The sequence below is a fragment of the Streptopelia decaocto genome (genome assembly GCF_964273445.1).
Source record: "Streptopelia decaocto genome assembly, chromosome: 3".
NCBI classification, from domain to species: Eukaryota; Metazoa; Chordata; class Aves; order Columbiformes; family Columbidae; genus Streptopelia; species Streptopelia decaocto.
Genome location: NC_138656.1, coordinates 54,205,996 through 54,229,093, shown reverse-complemented (window position 1 = coordinate 54,229,093; position 23,098 = coordinate 54,205,996). Strand labels below are relative to the sequence as shown.

Genomic DNA, 23,098 nt, shown 5'->3' with positions numbered 1-23,098 from the left:
GGGCGCTGCTGGCCTCGTGCTTCCTGCGGAGGTGGGGCGCCGCCGCCTCCTGATTGGCTCCCTGGCGGCCTGCTTCCCGCCCGCCCCGGCAGGCAGCCAATGGGGGCGGGGCCGCTCCCCTCCCCCCGCGCGTACCGCAGGGGGCTCTCGCGGGGGCGGGTGTGCTGTCGCTGCTGTTTCCCTCGGGGACGGGAGAACGGGAGGCTCCGTCTCCGCCGGGCGGGGGCTGGGAAGGGGCCGGCAGCGCGGCTCGGGAGAGCAGCGTCCGGCTGGCGGGGCCCCGGGGGCAGTGTGGGAACAGCCGGCCTGCGACGGGTGATGAGGCCCAGGCGTCTCGCGGCTGTGGCGTCCGCAGCACCTGGGTCCGGCAGGGCTGGTCTGTCTGCCGACAAAGCGGGCCCGGTTTATTCCTGCGACTTGCTGGCTCTGCTGCAGTAAGCCTGCAGTCCGTGTTGGAAGGGCAACGGACCTATATATGTGTGTCTTGTATTAAAGAGACGTTGGAAAATTAAGCACAAATTTGATTTTGCTGCTCGAACATGGCAGCTGCTACCTTGCGGTAGCTCTTCATCCTGCTTATTTCTTGGATTTCTCGACTCTACCTCCTGACTAGGTGTCTCTGCTGCTGCAAAACTGATGTCAAGGCTCCTCCACGAAATGTAGTCTATAAAATCACTACTTCCTTGCTGTAACCCTGTACAGTTGAAAAATCACCCCTGGGATCACTGCAATTCAACACAAGGTTTTGTAGGCTAGGAAAGTGCAGATTTACCTGGCATTTGTGAGTCTCTTCCCACTAGTTGCTTCACACTACCAGAGACATTTCCCCTTGTCCTTGATCTCGACCACCTTGGGTTGCAGTTGCTGAGTTTTTCAGCTTGCTTAGTTATCCAGAGGTAACAGGCCTTTAAAAGGGTAAATGTATCTTCTCCTGGCCAGAGCCTTCTGGGTTGCTTTTTAAACAGGGACAAGTTTAAGATGAAAATAATAAGTAGTTTGTTCTGATAAGTAGGCAAGTAACAGCTTAGAAATTGGGCAAAAAACTACAAGTGAAGAACATATGAAGTTATGCCTAATATCAGTTACTTATTCTGTGGTTGCCTAAAGATGGTTTATGTTTTTTTTATTTGTTTGTCCGTAGAATTGTATGCCTCTTTCATCAGAATTAGTTTATTCCTCTTCCACTAATTTGTGTCAGGGTAAGGTTTGGGTTTGGTTTTTGGTTTTTTGCTTTGTTTTTCAATTTGTGTGTGTATTGTGCTAACATCTAGGTATTCTTGTCAGGATGGAGGGCTTTTTCCAGTTGGCACACAATGATTTGTTCTCACAAGAAAAAGCTTATTTTAACTATGATGTTAAAAGTATGGGTGGTACTGAAGATCCTTTCGAAAAATATTCTGAAATTGGATTTTTTTTCAAACTACACAACTTAACTCTTCTTTGTTGTTAATAACTTGCTGCAGATGGATTCTGTGTCATGAGGGAAATGGGGGCGGGACTTGACACTGCAGTTTTTCAACAAGTGACACACCCATTGAGGTATGCAGCCTACTGTCTGTAAATACTTTTAAAGTTTATTTAGTTAGCTCATATAACATAGCATAAATATAATAAGCTTGCTTTTATTCTGGAATAACAAAATAAGGACACTGTCACATTTCCATCAACACAAGTGGATCTGCAAGCAGGCTAACAGAGCTGCATCCATGCTTGACTGTTTGCCAGACAGCGGGTTCATCTGCCGCTGGTCATTGTGTGTATTCCATAGGTGGCATTCCCATACAAGCACATAGTAATCTATTTGTTGCTTGTGTTATGTATAAAATAGTGATTCACAGAGTCTGATATTCTCTTTAAGGTGTCTGCTTGCTCATGAGTAATTTTCGTCAGTGGGGTTACTGAGAGTGCAGACAGCTACACAGAGTGAACAGCAGAGGGAAAAGATGCCTGCTTACATATTGACATAACAACCAGGTCTACTTTTTCACCATGTGTTGCAAACACATAGCTAAATAATGTGTTTTGATCATAAGTAGACTGTGTCAATAGCATTGAAAAAAAGCTGTTTAATCCCACCAATGTTTGTTTGCTTAGGAGTACTAACACGCGCAAAAGGGAGTATGGGTCACCTTTTAGCTAAGGGGAAGATAGTTTTATTTATTTCCAAAGGGTTGACAAATGATTCTGTTTGTTTTAAATACAGTTCTGAGGGAAGCAATGAGACTGAAACTTCTGCGCCTTTGGACTAGATCTTTCCACACTTCAACAACAATATGCCGAAGCCAAAACTTTAATAAATCTGGACATTCTCTATTAAAGCTGGATAACGAAGTTGACAGAACAGCTCACAGAACAGCAAACTCTTGGAATAACTCTTGGAATTTGTATGCTCTGAAAACCAGTTTGTCTTTTTTGACAAGTCAATGCGTGCAAGTCAAGAATTGGAAATTGCTCCAAGGAAATATATCAACTTTGGGAAAAAATGTGTATTATCAGAGTGGGGAGGTTTTTTTTCCATCCTGGAAACATTTTGGTGTGGTGATGGTGGAAAACTACAGGCTCAATACAAAGCATATGAAAGAGCTTAGGAACATATCATCAAGGTTTTACTCGGTTGTATCAGCTGGTAAAATTATTCCAAAACATGGTAACCAGCCAGTTAAGAGGCCACCGAAAGCACCAAGGACCAAACAGCCATCCAGAGCTAACCAGCCACTGTCAGACATGGAGGTAAAGTATACCATTTACAGTCAGTAAACATTAAGGGGAACTTCATCAATTTAATTTAGATTCGGAGTTGGGTTTAGATTAACATTTTAATGAAATTAATGTGTTTATTTGGTGAGGAGGATTTCATTATTTATCCTAGTGTTGGAACTCTGAAAACAGAAACAAGCTTAACAGAAACTAGTGTGTCTGGTATTTTGAAGAAAAAATGGAGATGTACTAGCAATGTGTAAACAAAAGTGCAGGGAAGATAAATTATTATTGAAGCAGAAAGACAAAATCCGTTAAAAATCATTTTAACCAGTGCTCTCAAATCGCATTTAATACTGAGAAACAATGTCTAGCCTTCAAAATAATTTAACTTCTTCTAGGTAGCATTGCTTGTTCAATTCTACCCAGTTTTAAGGCCTCACTCAAACAAAAATTAAGATTAAAGTAAACAGTCCAAAGTTTATATCCAGATTAAATTTCAGATGGGAAACTGAGGTGCACACATAGTTTGTGTTACTTGAAGATTATTCCATGTGCAGAAATAGCACCTTGATCTCCAGACTCCTAGGTCTACAGAGTAATGGCAGCAACAGACGGTTATGGATAAAATCGGATATGATTAAGTGAAACAGTGCAAACTTGTGGCTGTTTCTTTTTAAGATGGCTCTTCTCAAGGCCCAGTAGTAGCCAAGGCAAACCTTAAGTATACTTGAATATAAGATCTCCAAGGAAAACCCTGGTGTTGGAAGTGTAACTGTTCTTCTCAGGCTACAATAATAACTGAGTTCCAGGGTATTGTTAATAAAATAGTATTGTGGATAAGACTGAAACAAGTGTTGTGTTCTCAGAAATAGCTTCCACATTGTAAAATATGTCTATTACGTGACTACTGAGTGTGAGCACAGAAACTGAGTTTTAGTGCTTGCCTTCTTGTCATCTAAGCTTCTGTTTAATGTTTTGTATGATGAGCAGGAGTATGCTTCAATGTAACATAAAGACTCCATTATAGACAATTTAGTTCCCACTTGAATTTTCCTGTTGCTTTGAAAAAAGAAAGTGAAGAATATTGGTCCTGAAACACCATGTAATGTTTGAAGCTTGTCGCTCATGCTATGACCTTACATTCAGAGGTTGCTTCTTTTTGTTGTTGGGTGAATTGAAGTGACTTTTTTGTTAGATTCTTGAGGCTTTTAAATGGCAGCATAGAATGCAGTTTCTCTGACATTTTCTTATATATGTATGCAAGCAATATGCACTGCTATTTTTCCGTTCTTCCATTGTGAAAAAATTGAGAAAATCCTGCCTGATATACTGAAACAATAATACACTTTCTGAGGAAGTTTCCACATGGTAAAACCTATGCCAGAAATCACACAAACTCAGACCTAACAAAAACATTTGCTATTTTTTAATAAACCCTGTGTGGTTTTGTCAGATACACAATCTCATCTACAGGGGTATGGACCAGCCGTCATGTTGACTGCAGGCTGACAGTACTTTGGAATAAGCATTTTTAAAAAATCTGTATATTTCCTTGTAGATCTGTAGTATAGAAAAATAACTTAAATATGTGACTGATTTCTGCAAGATGAGTAACAGAAGTAGTGCAAATGGAGAATACTTAAGGTTTTTCTCAGTGTGCCGTTGTTTTTCTCTAAATCCTGGTGTCATAAAAAAGCCGATCTTGCCCTTGCCTTGAGGTGGGGAGGGGGGCAGTAATCAAAAGCCCTCCAGTGACGCAGGCCCCATTGCCAGTGCAATTACCCAGGGGCAGGCTGCTGCATCTTCTTCCGAGTCTGCCCCTTAAGATGAGCTCTAGACCCACTCCTGAGAATCTCTGGTGTTTTCTCTCTGGAAGGGCCTGACAATGGACACCTTGCTTTTGCAGAACAGTCCGTGAATGAGGTCCTTCCCACCCCTCCCCAGCACTGGTCTTCATGTGTTGTTACAGGCAGAGCGCTGAGCACCAGCAATGACAGATGGTGATAAAACCACTTTTTCAGGATAGAAGGAGGAGTTACTTGAAAGCAGTTAACTGGTTTAGTCAGTCCATCAGTGAGTAGTACTGCTACTCAGTTTAATCTTGTAAGGTCTAATGGCATGAAAAGCCTCCAAACTGATTTTTAGTGCTATAGCCATGTAGTCTAGAAAAAGCTTGAAAATCAAGTGCAGATGGAGTATTTACTATCTTTAAGTTGAAGGCTGATTCCTATGGTGAGATGAGGATTTAAGTTCATCCTACAGGTTTTCTTTCTTAAAAAATTGTGTATGCTTAAAGTGGAAAGGATGGGCTAAGTAGAATTATGCTTGCATGAGCCTGTGCAGTTGCTGGGGGCATGATGATGCAGAAAATGATGTGTTGAAGTACTTAGCATGGCTGCTCCTACGGATAGCTGTTGTAGTGCTCCGAACAGAATGTCAATGAAGACCCAGCTGTAGTTAGGAAGGAACATGGCAATTAGCTGGAGTTTCTTTCTAGCACTAGCACAGATGTTGTATTCTGTTTTTCTGAAGTTTGCAGGTGAAAGTGACATAGCAGAAAGCAGAAGATTAAGGTTGGTTGTTCAGTTAACATGTCTGTTTTGGGATTAGCTGAATCACTCATTCGAGTATAGACTTTTTGGCCATATCTTCACCAGCGATCACAGTTTAGACATCTAGAGTGCCTGTGGACTCATGTCTTTTAGGTGTCTTGATCTCAAATTACACCCAACTGAAATGTTCCCCATCAAACAAGATTTTAGTAAAAATTTAAGTGAAACACTACATTGTTAGAATAAACCAAACTAGTGCATATCTAAAATGCTATTTCAGGCACTTAGTTTTAGCAGAAAACTTCTGGTTCTAACAAGGTAAAGACATTACATTGAAACTAAAATTACAACAGTAAGACAGAAAGCCTGTCCTCTAGTGCAACTGCCTTGAAATGAACAATAGCACAAGTAATAAACTATGGCAAACATGGAGAATTTCAGATTATATACTAGCTAGAAGGTAAGAGTTTGCTCCCTTAACTTATGACAGAAGAGTTTCATGGCAGAGTGTGTACTTCTAATAACCAGAGCTTTCTGGAAGAATCTGAAATATATAATCCTCATTGGCAGTTTAGAGATTGAGGATGGATTTATACAGATGAAACTGCGATAATGCAACTTTTCAAAGGTACTGCAGCAAGGGAACTGAAAACAATTCTGTTCCACTGTCAGCCTCACAGGACAGTCATGGAAATATGTTTAAAAAATTGCTTACTGAATATTGTAATTACTTCTAAAGTTTGTATTAGTGATCACTGAATTACAGTGATGTGTAAGCAAAGCTTTGGAAGTTATAACAGAATGCTAACATTTAAAGAGAAAAGAAGGTTTAAATGTGTGGCAGTGATTCTGATGACAGGTGACAGGCCTTCCAGGGAGTAGAACACCTTTCTAAGCCTTGTTGTTTGGTAGTGTGCGAGTGCTGCAAGAATATAATTTGGATTCTAACTCAGACTGTATTGTGGGTATAAATGCTTGCAGATGAGTACAGTTCTTTTGTTCATTTGTTGTTAGTTACATCCCCATTTGTATTAGTTACAAAAATCTGGGAAGGGACTGATCCACAATGAGACACATTGCTTTCTGGATATCTTCCACTGCATTGTACTGAAAAACATTTTAATGGGACCTACATGGTATCAGAAGAAAGAAATCCACTTAAAATGAGTAGTAGAATTTGTAAATCAGTTTATTGTGACTTGTTTGATTTATCAAGAAAATCTTCACACAGATGACTTTCTGATTTCTTTGCCATGCATGAGTCAGTCTCATTGCAAGTCAGTATCATTTTTCCAGTCATTTGTTTCAATATGGCATTGTAGTTATTTATGATTGTGGAATACTGAGACAAACTCTGGCTGTTGTGTACTGTTCGACTGCAGTGTCAGTTGAGGCCATGTTGTTAGTGCAAGATTCAGCTCCAGGGGTACACTGAAGATCTGCAGCACCTAAAACTGGCTCAGAAGATCCATGACTGTCTGTCCTCTGGCACTGCAGTGGCTCATACCCTGGGGTTTACCTGGACAGTGACCCTTGTGCTTGGAAGAACATGCTGTTTGCAGTTGGAGCTTCTTTCTGCTAGACAAGCAAGCTGGGATTGTTGAATTCCCTTTACCTTTAAAGTACAGGTCTTAAAGCTGATATTGGGGGTGTCTTGCTTTTGATTTCAATGGTGAGCCGAGTATGTTGTAAACTGTAGGATGGGAGAGCAGTAGTAAGTGTAGCTCTACTGTTAAAGCATTTGATTGGCATTCAGGGAGGAAGGGTTCACTTTGTGGCTCTATCACAGTTTTTTGGTGCAACTTGCTCATGTCACCTTGTTTGATCTCAGTCTCTGATTTGCTGTTCCGCTTAACAGGGAGCAAGTAGCCTCACAAGTATCTGTACACTAGGTGGACAGCATGGCAATGATTTCATAGCAAAGAGTGAGTAAATGGAAAATGTCATTCTTGTGATAAGTTTGAGGCAAACAGTTGTCTTATGAACATCTTGCTTCAGCCTTTCCCTAACTCAAATCTTTGTTCCTTTGGCACAGAATCTGATGCAGTGCACAGCCTTTGCAACAGCAGATGAATATCATCTTGGTAATCTGTGTCATGACCTGACTTCACATGGATATGTTGAAATAACAAGTTTGCCTAGAGGTAGATTTTTGAAACATATTAAAAGCAATGTTATACCTTGGGAAATGAAATATGGGTGAGGTACATAATTTTTATAACTCATGTATTCTTATTCTGGTAATACTCTGGAATATATCATACTGCTTGTAAAAATATTGCTTGACTTAAAAATTCTATTTGCTTAAAAAAAACACAACTAAAACTTTCAGAATAGCAATATAACTAGCACTTGCTATTACGCTATGGTAATTTTTCCCAAAATTAGAATTATACCAAAAGTACTGAAAAATTAGGTGCATTCAGGAAAGATAAATTTGGAAATACTCTGATGCAAAGCATTTCTATAGACATTCACTAACTGAAAAAATTCTGAAAGTTTTCTTTAATCTTTCAGTAGTGTGATACTGTAGTGCTTCATCTGTCAAAACAACTTTGTAATTTGAAGTGTTCCATCTTCTTTCCATACCCACACTTCTAATAATGTAAATCACCAAGGGTTGGAGAGGAAGGTATGCATGAGAGAATCTTGCTGACTACATAAAATAAAATAAACATACACATAAATGCTTAGTTCTAGTAAAGAGAATGTAGTTGATACTTCTTTTATTGGGCCAAATATGTCCCGGCAATTGTTGAATGCTTCTCTTAGCTAGGCTTCAGGACAATGGTGGGTTCTGGTTTCCATACAAAGTATCTCTGAAGACTTGGGAAAGTATGGCTTGGAAATAACAGAAGTATACTACAAGGGAAAAACAAATGGAGCTTTTTATAGCTGAAGGAATCTTATGCCCTAGAACAGCTGTGATTTTCATATGTTGGCAGTAAAATGCCTTTTTTTTTTTTTCCTTTGAATGAACAGATTATATAAAGCTAAGAGAATGACAGTTTTTATGAGCATTTCAGTAGAGGTTATCAAATATCTGGCTGCCTCTCAAACACTTAATCCAAGTGCAATAATACTCCAGTGTGTCTCTCTTAAACACAAGATTTACTAATGATTGTCTTGCTCAGAAATACAAACAGGGAAAGACAAAGTACTGTACAGTGTAGGCTTCATGTTCCCTTGTAGTTTCTTTGTATTAAAAACAACACTGGTTTCACAGCTTCGGGGTAGAAACTTTGTACAATCCCCAGCATTACTGGGAATTATTCTAAGGCAAATAAATGTTGCTGGTGCTGGTATTTTATCCTGGGAGTGTGGGTTTTGCCACAGTTCTTTTAAGTCTTTCATGGTGTGTTTTTGATTCCTCACAATAGATACTCTGTTTATCAAAAGTTTGGAGGAAGTGATGATGAAAGGATGTTGGATTGTGCCAGCAGATGTGATGTTTTGAGGTGGTTGTCTTGTGTATGTATGTAGCACTAGTTGGTTACCAGCTCAAACATTCCATCTTGGAAAACTGAAAAATGTTTGTACATAGAAGTCTAAATCTGCAATTATTGTGTGGATTTGTTGCTTTTTAGTGTTCTTTCTAGGCATTAGTCTTGGTTTTGACTTCTTTAAAAACATTTTAGAGGCAAGTCCTGTAGCTTGATTTAAAATGGACCAAAATCTCTTCAGTTGTGTATGTTTTGGCTGGAATGGATAAATAAAGGTGATATTGAAAAGGCAAATGAGAAAATGGAAATAAATGTTTCTTCCACTGTGAAATGAAACCTCACACCCCAAACTTGCTATAGTGATTCATCAAATCCTGTGTTTCTGAACCGGAACAGCAAGTGAAAGAAAAGTCTTTTAAAGAGTTCATACAGACCAACTGCGTGGTATCAATTTGCGCATTAGCAAAAGTGCATCGGATACTTAGTCATCTCTCTGCTGCCTTAGTCTACCTGGCCTCTGTGGCTTGAGCAGTAAAGCAGAGAGCGGAATTTGTACACAGGCTGAACTTGATGCCTTGTTGCTTGACTTGTGATCTTTCTGGAAAGGGGTTGAACTTTTTAAGGCTTAGGTGTTAGGCCCTGCATATTCTTCTTTGCAGAGGAATTTGCTGGTCTAGCTTCCACTAGTTCTGCAACAAAGTGAGTCATGCTGGGAAGTAACATTTTTTTGCCAAAACCACATCAGGACTTCTAAAACTTTACCTACATTAGCGAGTAGTACAGTAGAGCAGACCTGCAGGGGAAAGAAAACAAAAACAAACAAAAAAAAATCCACCATGTTTTGAGAGCGTAGCATCCCCATTTTGTATGTTTTGGGGCATTCTCCTTATGCTAGATCAAGTCTGGTCCTTTGTAACAAGTACCCATTAGCAACTGGAGTACCACAGGTGCATTTTTGGAGCTCCTCTTCCAGTTTAATGCAAAAAAAAAAAATCTGATTATGTACTGACACTGTTCTGCCATGCACATCAGAAGTGTGGTAAATGAGGTTGGCTGGAAGGTTTGTTTCAAAACCACACTTTTGATCAGGAGAATGCAGAAGGACCCTCTCCTGTCTTGTGGGTTTGCTTTTTCAAGTTTCTGACTGTCAAAGCGAAGTCAGCAGAATTTGAGTGCAGATTAGTCCCTTACTATATGGAAAAGATAAAAATCTTCTGGGCAAGCAGAGCTGAATGGTAACTTCTCTGCAACTGTGGCAGAAATCCTATAGTTCCCTTGTGTTGCATGTCCATTTACGTAATCTGTTCCTAGTTATTTACTATGCCCTGCATCAATTTTCCCATAAATCTTTTGTTCTGCAAAACCGTTACTTTTCATTAACTAAAGATTCCAGTGAGGTTCAACATAGTGGCTGAGTCTGTCTAGAGTTTGACACTTTAGAGAAGCACCGTAGTTTGATATTATAGTTGTTTCCTGGCAATCATTTCTCTCAAAAAATAAAATATGGGACTGACTGACATGTTAGCATGTAACTGTTAAATCAGAATTATATGCCTATAGCTATCATGTATAGAAGTTTGGATAATTCTTCAATTTTTTCATTTATTTCAAACTAGATGCTGCAAACGTTTTGGTGATGGGCACTGAGAAATCTGCAAAAGAAGATGATCCCGGCATGATTTTTTTCTTCAGGTAAGTTATAAATCCTGCCCAAAACTTTATTAATAGCAATGGTGTGAAAGACATAGGGCGGCTTGGTAGATCATTGCATCATATTACCTCATGAAACTCAAGGAATAACTGTCCAATCAGAATGATTAAAATGAAAAATCAGAATTATTTAAATGATTAAAGAATAACTTATCTTCTCATGTTTTTTCATTAAAGTGTGGTTAAAAAGCAACTATTATGTAGTTTTTGTGAAGATAGTATTAAATTGCTTGATTCACAACGACAGAAATTGCCACTGTACAATTCGAGTATTGCATCAAAATACATTTAAAACAGTATAATTACACCTCAGTTTTTCCTTGAATTCACAGGGAGGGGGCTGTTGTGTTTTGGAATGTGGAAGAGAAAAGTGTAAGTAAAGCAAAACCATTTGTTAAAACATCGTAACTGGATGTTTTGTCAGTCCTACAGAGCCCAGCATGCTCAGGCTTTGTTTGGGAGCTTGGATCTCCCCATGAAGGAGAAGGACTGATTCTTCTCCTCATGAGTGCAGGTGCTTGCCTGCTGCTGCCCTCAAGTGTGTGGGTTGCTAATATATCACCTTTGAAACTTGACTTTCTGCACAAAACGACAAAATATATGTCTGACATACAAAGTAGACAGCATTTTCTATGTAGGGCCAAAAATCTGAAACTTTAATCCACTGAGACTGACAAAAGAAAATTCTTGCAACTCTACATCCTGAAGAAGTAGATCAGAAAAATCAACATGTGAATGGTTGTTTGAAAGGCACTAATGTAACAGAAAATATATTAGAAGAAAAGGATGATTCCAAAGCCATTCAAGTCAAAACTATTCCAAACTTATGTTTGGATAACTTTGAAAGAGACAACATTTGTAAGCAACTTTTTGTTTATACCAGTTAGTGATTTTCCTGAAGGAAGATTTTATTGGTTGGTATAATGGTTAAAATATGTTGATATTGAAGTGACATATTCTATATGATAACTGGGTGCTCTTTGCTGACCAAGAGGGATGTGCCACAGGCATATCTGTTTTTATGAATATATTTATAGTTTATTTTTTTTCAGTATATTCATTTTTTTTTACTATGGTTTAATAAAACTGGATTCTAGATACAAAAAATATCGATCTTATCTGTAGGCAGAGTATGTGAAATTAAATGGTGTATTAAATAGGTGATACTGAGATGCACAGAAGTTCACAGGAGGATTTTCACTAAAGTAAACAAAAATACAGAGCAGTTGTTTCCAGACATGAACGATTTCTGGGTTCAAGTTCACTTTTTCTGTTTCAGACCTGAAATGTTCCTGATGCCCTGTGTGTTTTGGGGGATTTCAGTATTATCAGCTGGCTTACAAAAAGATACGAGTTCTCCCTTCAAACCTTACCTGTAGCACACTTATAATGCTATGGCTGTAACTATGCTACTGATTCACAGGTATTACTGAAGACTGGCTGACTAACTCCTCTTGGTTTTTAGAGTTGGGCACTTCTACCCACTGGAGTGCTCTGAAAAATCTTGTTTTGTTGTACATGTTAAAGTACCTTTGAAAGATTGATACCATGTTCTTCTTGTCAGTACTAGTGTTTAGTTGATCCCTTGCTGGCTTTATTTAGAAGAGGAAAACTGCCTTTTTCTGATTATTGAAGTCATAATCAAAGTTTTAACTTCCAAATAAGTTGCTCAAATAGAGGAGGTATTTTTATGTACACATTTTAATGAACTGAAACAAAACAAGACAAAACAAACAAATAAACCAAAACTGGTATGTAGAACAAAAAATGAAGTAATTAAGTAAAACAGAATGTAGGGAATCATTGTGAATGGACAAAATTGCTTTTAAAAAGTACTCCAGAATGACTATTAGGAGGAGTAAAAACTATTTTAAACTAATGGACATTCATCAGAAGTAGTAATAACTACAGACTGTTCATTAATAGGAATTTAAACTGTAAAATACCATTTTCAACTACTTGAGTGGGGAGGTTATGAAACGGCTCCCCACCAAAAATAGCAGGGGCAAAAAGCAAAACTAACTTTGAGGTGGCGTCTCATCTGAGTTTTTTTTTGAAAAGGAAACTGTGTGACGTGATTGCCTGTAATAGCAAGAGTTTGCATTTAGTGAATCCAGAACGGCTTTTCTTACTAAATGTACTGTGTCACAGGTGCTCCCTTCTATAAAATTAGGCAAGGCCTAGAGGAGACTCGCATCAGTCAGTGGAAGCCTTTGTGTTAGTCTGAATAGATAAAAGAAAGCTGCTACTGAAATACCATTTCTCATTAGCCAGAGCAATGGAAGAACTTTGCAAGTACGCATGTTACAAGACATACGAATTTCACAGAATCGGTTACGGTCTGTAAAGCTTCGTTAAATCTTGCTCTGTACTGGCCCTGGGAAGCCTGAGGTGGTTCTAGTCCTGGAAAGGACTCTTAGTCTATTAACAGTATAACTGTTACTGTGTTAGTAGTGACTTCACAAAGCCAGGTAGAGCACTTGGATCCAAGTGAACAGACTCTTGAAGTCTGGTGTGCTACGTTATAGATTGGCCATTGACTCTGGCATTGTTTCAGTGGGGTTTGCATTGCGGAACTGTCCCTGGACACAGCGGAGCTGGTTGGTTGAGCTGACCAGCCTAACAGCGGACAATTCCTTGCTTAAAATACTAGAATAATTGTTCATACCCTTTTTTACGACAATTCTTGGAACATATGTCAGGTACTAGTTATGCTAATATTAAATTCAGTATGATGAAACAAGCAGTTGCAGCTGTGCGGTTGGGTTTATTTTAGTGAAGAATGTTGCCATGTCTTACATAGAAAGTATCACCAAAATTCTTGAAAGCAATGAAGAAAGCTGCAAAGAAAATCCCTCCTGCAGGTGATCCAGCAGACTATTTTAGAGTATTTAACATGGAGAATAAGCTTCATTAACAATTTACTAGCAGTTTTGCATTTAAAGATTAACTATTATCTATTATTTTGAAGAGAGTGTTTTAAGTATGGCTTAGTAGAAGATTCACCTCTTTAAAGAATTTGGGCATCAAAAGTATATTGTGGGGTTTTTTTATTGGCTGTTGTGACGCTAAATGCCTTTTAAAAACCTGTGAGTGCTTTTTTCTGGTTTAGAATTCGTTCTAATTGCAGAATAATTTTTATGAGGGGAGCCTTGTAGCACATGGAAAGGAACAAGGACGAGGGATCCTAAGCCAGATGTCAGAGGAGAAAGTTTTGCAAGATAAAAGGGCTCGCTCTTCGTGCATCAGGTTTTAGTGTGCTTGTGAATAAAATGACAATGAGATTACTTCTGCAAGTAAAGTGGCACATTTATAGAGTCAAATGTGGGCAGCTGAATCCATTGTTACAGGTTTCTGTAGTGGTAAAGATTTGTGTGATATGACCCAACCTCTGGTAGCTGAAACAAAACTATTGATTTTTGCAGCAAACTAGTAATTGTGGCAGAAATAGGCACCTGATGTACTTATGCTGAAGATGCGTTCCCATACACCAATCTTGTACAGCTCGTTGTAATACTGCATATGTCCACGTTGTCTTTACTCCTGTTATGGTTAATCCTAACCCTGTTTCCTATATGAAGACATTAAATGATATTTTACTCTTTACAGATTTTTTGCAGTTGTTCATAGCCACAAATTCTTCCACATAGCTACAGATAGCTTCAGAAGTAAGCTGGGCTAATTATCACTTCATTACTTAGCACACCTATCTGTTGTTATTTAAATAACTTCAGCATGAAAGTGGCATTCATCAACCTATTGTATGCTAGATCTTTGCAGAGTGATAGTACGCTGCATGGTAACTGCTCCTGTGTGTGCAATTGTCTTTTTCTTAGATGAAGAATATCATGCAAGTACTAGAACAGCATGAAATTCAGCCATATGAAGTTGCACTAGTCCATTGGGAGAATGAAGAGATGAACTATAGAATAGGAGAGTAAGTATTTGCAGGCATTTGTGGTATAAAAGCTAATAGGCATCTAAAACAAATTCAAGCAAAAGCAGCTAGTAAAAATATACTTCTTCTTACCCATTTTCAAATGAATAAAATAAGGAAAGGAGAAAACTGTAAATCTAAATTGACAAATTTTGCTGAACTTGCAAGTAATGGCCTTTGTGACTTGATTATGCATTAGATTTTGTAAATTGTGAAGCTCCATGCCCACACAACTGGACATGTTCTTCAGCAATCCCAAACAGAAACTATGTAACACATGGAAAAAAATAAATATGCATTATTGATAAGATTTTTTGCATAGGCTTTCCTTAGTGCTCTGTGGGTTCATATATAAAGATGTAATTCTGCACTTACTTCACTTCCTAGGAAAGCTGTAACTTGAATATTGTGGAATGATAAACTCAGCAAGTTGTCTTGCCTTGTTAAATATTTTTTTTTTCATCATGGGGAGCAAATGATCTCTACAGAAATATTGCTCAATGTAAATGATTATAAAAATTATCTGTAATTTTCCAACAGCACCAAAAACCAGCTCCTAGACAGGACACTATAACACTAGGAGCTGAGCTAAAGAGGTTGAGTTTCTTTAAGATAACCTGATAAGAGGATAGGTTTTTGTTTTTTCCTGGCCATTTGAAAACTGCACTTACTATCCAGTTGTGTAATTTGTGATCCCTGACATATTCCATTGTGTCTATGCAAGTTTCATAGTGCAATTGACATGATAAATTGCAGGACTCTCATGCCTCCTTTTCTTTGGTGCTGGCCCCCTATGTGATAGAGGTTTCAGGGAAAGTAATGTCAGAGCAGGGAGGGAGTGATGTTGATAAAAATGACAGAAGGAAAACAGAAACAGAAATACAGGAGATAGAGATGAGAGGCCAGCATCTTGTTTACTCTGAATTAGCTTTGTGTATATAGTAATGCTGTAGCTACCATCAGAGCTTGCTGCAGTTTAATTTAAACCTAGAAAATTTGGTCATAATATTAGTCTTAGACTGAGTAACTAATTTTCAGTGATTTGTTTTGATTATTGTTAGGTTGAACATGAGTAAAATGCAAGGATGAGAATGATATTCATATAGATACAGCATGCTTTATAGAAATAAAAAACCAACCTTTCTTGCATTTGTGGTTCTTTTAATGTGCCTTTGCTGGTGGCTTAATCAATGAAGATGCTTCAATCCTATTTTAACAGAGGTCAGTCAAAGCTTCATAAAGGAGAAATCTTGTTGAATTCTGAGCTGGATATTGATGAAGTTGTTCTGCAGAAATTTGCCTTTTCAAATGCCCTTTGTCTTTCTGGTAAGTTAATATTGTTTGTAATATAAGCTTATGCTGCAAATTTTGTCAAATGTCATTAGAAGTGGGACTAGTACAGTGACAGGTTGGAGAAGACTGACTGATTTAGGCAAACTGTGTAAAGATTGATTGTGCTTCAGTGAGAGGATTTTTTTTTCAAAGCTTTTACCTTGTTTTCTGTAAATTGGAACTACCTCATTCAATGTAAATAGTCTTAAAGATGAACAAAGCACATTAAGAAGCATACTTTGCAAAAGATACACGTTCTGCTGACCATCCCCCTTGAGAACTATTCTAGGATAGCACCAAGTGTAGAATCCAGTGTTAAAAACCTATCAGTGGTCTTAGGTAATTAATCCTGACATCATAATTTCCTCTAACAGACAAAGCTAGATGCTAGCTACAGCAGTGATCCCCAGCTGTGGAGGTGGACCAGATACCAAACGTGTGAACCAGAGTCACAGATCGTGTTTTCCAGGCTTATTGGGCATGGCTGTGGGCCACAGGCTGTACTTCTGCCAGGAGGCAGTGGCAGGCACTGGGAAGAAGTCAGGCTCAGCCCTGGTGCTGCTGCATGAGGAAACACACATCTCTGCAGCTTCAGACCTCAGATGAGGTAGGAAGCAGGAGTAGATACGAGCAGCAGTGAGGCTGTCCTCGAAAAGACCTTTCCAAAGAAATCTCGTCTGTCTACTCCCACTGCTCTTAGGGTAAATTACAGGATTCCTGTAGTATTTTGGGAAGCACACCTTTAAACAGAATGGGCATCAGGAAACAGAACGTGTTTTTGAAGTGATACACCACTTGGTCGTGGAGTACAGCAAAACTAAAGGGTTCTTGAGCGTTGAAAGAAGAGCAATTGAGCAAAAAAGCCTTTAGTTCTCTCTAGTTTTCCTATTCCCAAAGCCAAGGAAGCAGGGAAGAGTGGTGCCATATATAATGGAGGAATAGATTTATTCCCAGGAGACAATTGGTGCCAGTTCATGTTAGTGTGAGACGTGCACATCATAAAGGGAAACAGTTCAATAATGTTCAATAAAAATAAAGGATGCAAGTCTAGTCCAAGTCAAATTTATGACACAGCAGAAACCAATCTCTGTCAAATAATCAGTGATAGCTGAAATGCCCGCTGGCTTTTTTCAGGGGCTAAATTAAATGTCATTTAAGTTACTGACTTAGAGAGGGCCTCTGTATTCAAAAATAGGAGTGTGAAAAATGCTCAGCATTGGATTTACTATCAGTGTCCTGACTAGATTATACAGTTGATTACTACCATTAAAAAGTTGATTTTGACAATTAAATCTTCCCTGATTATTTTTTCTGAGTGACTAGGGTTAATTTTTGATCAGCTACTACTTTATTCTTGTCTGGGAATCTGCAAACTAAAGAACAAAGGCCTGAGATGTATCATCTTCCTGTAGAAACACCTTTCTAGCCTCAAGCTGAGGAAGAGTAGAATTTGTGTTCCCATTGCTTGTGCTGAACAGCTTCCGTAGGAGAGAAGTTTCATCTCCAGTGAACAATATATTCACCTAAAAAAAATCTGGAGGTTGCTTAAGTTTGAATTAAGATTCAGCAAGTACAGGTGGTGTGTCTATACATGCTAACTCTTTGTGGTTTGAGTATGCTGCATCAAATACTGGACAAAAGGAGAATGAGAGTTCTGCAGGACACTAGAAACGCACTGGAGGCTCTTGAGTGGCATGACATGAAGTCAGCATGACTCCAGCGTCCTTGGAATGTAGTTTGCAAAGGTTTTGTGCGTATAGTAGACCACTTAAACATCAACCTTTGAGCTGAAGCAAAAACACTCCAGGATCTGAACTGATAATTTGGAGAAGAGCTGCACTCAAGGTGGTTCTGTGTGCAGGGCTGTGTCAGCACCCAGGCCAGATTTGTCCGTAGATGTATGAACATTGATTGTATGACGCTGACAGTAACTTGCTACAAATGTTTGTATGTGTTAATGTGTCTTGAAGCAGCATGTTGGCAGATTTAAAACTACTGTCTATACATCTCACAGTGTTCTGCTTTGTCACCTCTGTGTTGCAGTAAAGCTGGCTATTTGGGAATCACTACTGGATAACTTTGTGGAATCTATCCAGTCAATTCCTGAGGTAAGGTCTTGTTTCTGCCTCTCCTCTGCTTTTCTCCCATGCTTTGTAAAATATCAGCCTCCACACAGGTGAGGATATGGAAAAAGCACTTGAATGCTTAACACATTTGATGGTATCAACATAGAGAAGCTCAGAACACCTGCAAAGTGGTGGGACAAGAAATCATCAGTCTTGAAAAAGTGGGAGTGGGGTTCTGTATTGGAATATTGTTTCCTGTGTTGTGCCACTGTCACCTGCCACTGTTGAACATGTATGCCTAACAGGACAAACAGCATTTAAAGACCTGGCCAAACTGTCAGCTTGGGCTGAAAGTAACGTGTTTGAACTGGAATATAATGAAGTTTGAGTGAATTAATTAAACCACAGTTTTTCATGAGACAATTAAAGTACAAAGTCCATATGATGTCACATATAAAAATGAGATTTGTAGGCTTCAAAAGATTAATAATTTTTTTTTTTTAATGAAGGAAATAAATGATAATACATTGTTTGTTGTAAGGAAAAAGTCTATAAAAAGGCTAAGTAGTGGCAAGGTAAAACAACACTGTCATGACTTAAAAGTAACAATAGTAGGAAGCAAAAACATATTACCTCTTGTTCAGGAAGTCATTCATAGGAAGCACTCCAGGATTTTGTATAGGTTCTGGTGATGCACTCAGTGATTTATTGAAAAACCTGGATGAACAGTTGCATGGTGATACTCTTACAAAGCTAGATAAGCAAGGCATTCAGCAAACAGAACTCAAATGTTAGTAAGTATGATATGCATTCAGATTTTATACCTACTTCAGGCTGTAGAACTCCAAATTTAACTTCTAGTCCATGTTACTTGATCAAGCAGTGAACAGCTTGTTACTTTGCAGATACTGAAGTCACGAAGGAAGGTGAAACTATCTCATGCAGATGTAATGCAGAAAATTGGAGAACTCTTTGCATTAAGGTAACTTTTTTTGGTTACACCCAAGACATTGTATTACACAGAACTTAGTTTTTAAGTTACGCATGACACAAAGACCGGAATACACACTAAACACAGCAGGGTGGGGCAGGGGACAAGTCCTTCAGCCTTCTTTTGGCTGGAGACTGCATGCTGTTATGTTAGTCAGAGGACCCGCTGGCTCTCACCACTGGCATCTCAACTACAGACAGGCATTAAGCAGCATATTGTAAATGGCCAGACTGCACACTCTTTTGCCTGCCTGGGTCCATCAATGTATGTGTCATAACCAGTAATTACAGTAGATACTAGAGTATGCAAAGGATACCAGGAGGAAGGACAGGGGGAGGTAGAACTGTTAACTATGGCCTAGAGTTAGTAAAACTTTTCTGCCAGTTCTGTTCTTCCCTTGACTTAATCAGAAACCACTGCTACCTTGTAAGAATTTAATAGGTGGTTGGTTTTTCCCCTCTCAACTGAAATTTGTTGATTGGGAATAAAGAGCATTATACAGTCTTTTACCTAAAATAAAAACAAAACTCAAAATCAGTGAAGAAAAGCAAATAAAGCAATTCCTACTTTAAACATTAGATTTTATATTCCTACTGAAATGACTGTTCAGTATGAACAATGATGTTTAAGTGTCCAAAGATTTATGTCAGCAGTGAGTTGTAGGTGGGAGACTTTAGCTCTTAGCCTTCATAATGTTGAGACAACAGTCTCCTTCTGAAAGGTTGTGCTCTGCTTACATAGCCAGCAGGCAGCACCAGTCAGGAGTTTTGAGATACAAACAAGCTGTGAAGGGCCTCTGCAGTAACTTTAATTCAGGTACTACTTCAGCAAGCTACTAGCATAGTCAAGGACTTCTCTGCAGATATCAAGAGTGACAACTTGAAGAGGCAATGTTGCCATAAGGCAAAAGTCATTTATGCTCAAACCTGTTACACAGTATTGTCCAAAACGTTGCAGATGTGACCAATTTAAAACAATCACTACAATTGTATTTTTATTATGAAAGGATATTATTTTCATATTCTACTTAAAATTACAGGGAAATTTTCCTGTTTCTTTTAGCTACTATGTAAATATTTGCTCCTTTGTTCACCAAAAGGAAGTTTGGACTATTGTAGTACATATTTTTTTTAGACACCGTATAAATCTGAGTTCAGACTTGCTAATAACACCTGACTTCTACTGGGATAGAGAGAAACTAGAAGAGCTTTATGACAAGACTTGCCAGTTTCTCAACATTAATCGCCGAGTTAAGGTAGGTATATTACTGTTATGAGAATTTTCCACACTCCGATCAGCTGTCTTTGGCTCAGCAGGGTTACAGACTGCTCCATGAATGTCTGTTTTAATTGCAGAAACTTCATAAAGAATAACAGGATCCTAGACACTATCCCCTTTCCATGTGTTTGTAACCTGCTGACATATTTTACCCAGCTTAGGTTAACAGCACTGCCTTACGTGAATGGATTGGGTGTTTCGTGAGCCACTGAATTAGGCTGTAAATAGTTATAAGAAGATATTTAATTCTTGTTCTAAAATGTGTGCAAGAAAACGAGCTAAAAAAACGAGATGTGAAATAGCGTTCTCACTGACATGATCATTCAGGTCAGTTCATTGAAGGGTGGCATAATTCTTACTGCTGAACCAGAATAAGCAACACAAAAACCACCTCTTGTGGTACAGCAACCCTAAATATTTAGTTAATTTCAAGGCATTACTGTAAGCTGCATCTTCTTTTGCTTGTGCCTTTTTTCATGAGTAGTATCACTCAGAAGCAGTTTAATGCCTGCAGATGCATATCTAAATTTCTATTATTTTTGTGAACCTATTGAAATAACAGACTCATAGTGAAACTTGTGTTGCTTGTGCATGTTGCCTTACAGGACTTTGTGTTCTGTTCTTTCACAGAAGAGCATTAATGCTTTTCTGGTTCTGCCCAGTGATCCCTTCTGTGGATTCTGTTCCTTTATCTAGTGATCTCATTCCATTTATGGAATCCAGATCTTCCATATATTTGGAATCTGTTGCAGGTAATGAATGAAAAGCTTCAGCACTGCATGGAGCTGACAGACCTAATGCGAAATCACCTGAACGAAAAGCATGCCCTGCGTCTCGAGTGGATGATAGTAATACTCATTACCATAGAGGTTGGTGGTGGGGTTTTTTCCACTATCACACTCAAAATGTAATAACAAGTGCAATGTATATACTTCATAATTTGAGAATCTGGATTATTTTACTAATGTACTGTACAAGGGAATTAGTCTTCAGTTCTTTGCAAGTAACTTTTGAATTGCAGCTATCATTATTTTTCAGATTATCTTGTTTACAGTGTGAGTTGTTTTGAGGATTATTAAATCAGTAACTCATATCAATGTGTTTGCTGTTCCACAGGTTCTGTTTGAACTTGCAAGGGTAATTTTCTGATGATGGAATAAACTCAGGAAGAGGAAAACTGACAAAACCATAAAGACCACGTGGCCCAGAAAATTCCTGTCTATTTATATGCTTCTGGAAAATAGTGGAATTATGTCTCGATAAATATGTATATCTTCTACACAAATTAAAAAAAAAAAAAAAAAATCAGTCTGTGCTAAGTCTATTCCCTAACACTCTGAACGTTATTCCCAACTGCTGTACTAGTGATGTTAAAGAAGTCAATTTCTGTATGTGGTAGTGTAAAGCTGAGAAACTTAACGATGCATTTGTAGGGGACATTTTTCTAGTGCCAGGCCTGGATGTTTGCAGGACTGATGCACGGAGAGACTTGGCTTTGTCTCCTTAATAATTGAGGACAGAAGGATGGATCCCTTCTGTGCTGACTGTATTGATTTGGTGAAGGACGCGACTGCCTTGTCCCCTAGACAGCTAAAAAGATGCTGAGTATTTAGCCACTTGGTGTGTTTCTGACCGATGAGGTTTTTCCTCATTTTTCCCAGCTCCTTGGATGACACTGTCCCAAGCTTGGAAAGAGCACTATTATTCTCCTTATATTACACTTGGTATTGATTTTAATATACCTGGCAGTTATATTTAATGTTATGTTCTACCCCATCACACAAGGTATTCACATACTTTATTTATATGAAAGGGGAACTAGCTGAACTTCAGCTGTAGAAATTTCAAGGAGGGAATTAGCATAGGGTAAGATGTCTTAATTATCCTCTAAGGTAAAAGGGGGTTTTTTGTTTTGTTTTTTGGGTTTATCCATTCCTAGGCTACAGGTCTGTAGATTGCTTTCTCTAGACACCACTTTCTCTTAGGAAAGGATGAGGGAATTCTTTTCCCCAGCAACTTCTATTTCTAATCATGTTTTCAGGAACTAATACACAATACAACTGCTATTTTTCACCATTTTCAGAATCAGGTTACTCTAGTGTATTGCCTCAGGAACATAACCTAAGACTTTCGTTAAAAGCTCCTGAAGCAGCATCAGCAAGCCACAATGACTAAATTCAGGCTAGAAGTGCAATTATGTTTGCAGTAACATACTGTTTTCTCTTACCTGGTAACAGTATTTCTGAGTGTGGTGTTAGACTGCTGTTGAATATATCAAACACATTCATGGGGAAGACAATAGAGTCAGGCAGACCTAGGAAAAACATCCAACTACAAACCCATCCTTTTGCCATAAATTATGTTACTAGTGCCACAAGAACCTCTTAAGAAGCAGCATCCCCTGAAGAATAAGCTTTCTCCTCAGAACAGGTCATACCTGGAGGTCTTGGTTGTGGAAGAGCTTAACTACCACTGCTCTAAACTGCTGAGAAGGTCTGAACCTTCAGCCCAGGCTCATGGAAGTGCATCTGTCAGCAGAACAGCTTGGTGACTAAGTCTGATAGTACCTTGTGGAACAGCTCCTCAGCTCCCACCTCCTGACTTACACACGGTCATTATGTAATACAAATAGCACATTAGATCCTTTATGCAGTAGAAAAATTTACCAAGCACCACTTAATTCCAGCAACAGAGTTAGGTTACATTTTAATTGAAATTTTTCTAGCAAACATTTTTCACCCCTTAGACACATAGGCTCTTTCCCCCCCATATGAGCATAATACTTACACTCAAGAACATAAGCGCCCATTTATCTCACATTTAATGTTTCAGTATTCTAGCTAAATTGCCAAAATGTAAATTTGCAGGCCAACTTCATTTATCAGGTAAAGTGGGTTTAAAAAAGTCATTTTAGGACTCCTATATGTTCTTTAAAAGCATGAAATGCCTAGGCTTGATTATCTCAAGCATTCTGTCTTGCAACTGTATTTAAGAGTTCCCAAGTCAAACACTGAAAATGAGATCACGGTTACTTTTGAAACCTTAAATCAGTTTATATCAGCACATAAAATCATAGCTGCAAAAATCAC

At 38.6% G+C, this 23,098-nt stretch overlaps 1 protein-coding gene across 4 annotated transcripts; it reads left to right on the top strand.

Moving 5' to 3' along the window:
* Positions 1 to 376: 376 nt before the first annotated feature.
* On the top strand, positions 377 to 22,156 carry RMND1 (required for meiotic nuclear division 1 homolog; the record flags this gene model as incomplete). 4 transcript variants are annotated; one of them, XM_082049963.1, is made up of 12 exons in its annotated part: positions 1,099 to 1,539; positions 2,204 to 2,730; positions 7,288 to 7,396; positions 10,312 to 10,387; positions 10,738 to 10,777; positions 14,242 to 14,342; positions 15,562 to 15,668; positions 17,718 to 17,782; positions 18,646 to 18,722; positions 19,794 to 19,986; positions 20,762 to 20,878; positions 21,126 to 22,096. In XM_082049963.1, 11 exons carry the CDS (start codon positions 2,218 to 2,220, stop codon positions 21,156 to 21,158), a joined length of 1,431 nt encoding a protein of 476 aa, XP_081906089.1. In that variant the 3' UTR covers positions 21,159 to 22,096. The 4 variants fall into 4 exon arrangements, with proteins under 4 accessions (XP_081906091.1, XP_081906088.1, XP_081906089.1 ...); XM_082049962.1 differs by having other exon boundaries at positions 391 to 1,539; positions 20,762 to 22,134; XM_082049964.1 differs by lacking the exon at positions 1,099 to 1,539 and having other exon boundaries at positions 2,179 to 2,730; positions 19,866 to 19,986; positions 21,126 to 21,964.
* Positions 22,157 to 23,098: the final 942 nt, after the last annotated feature.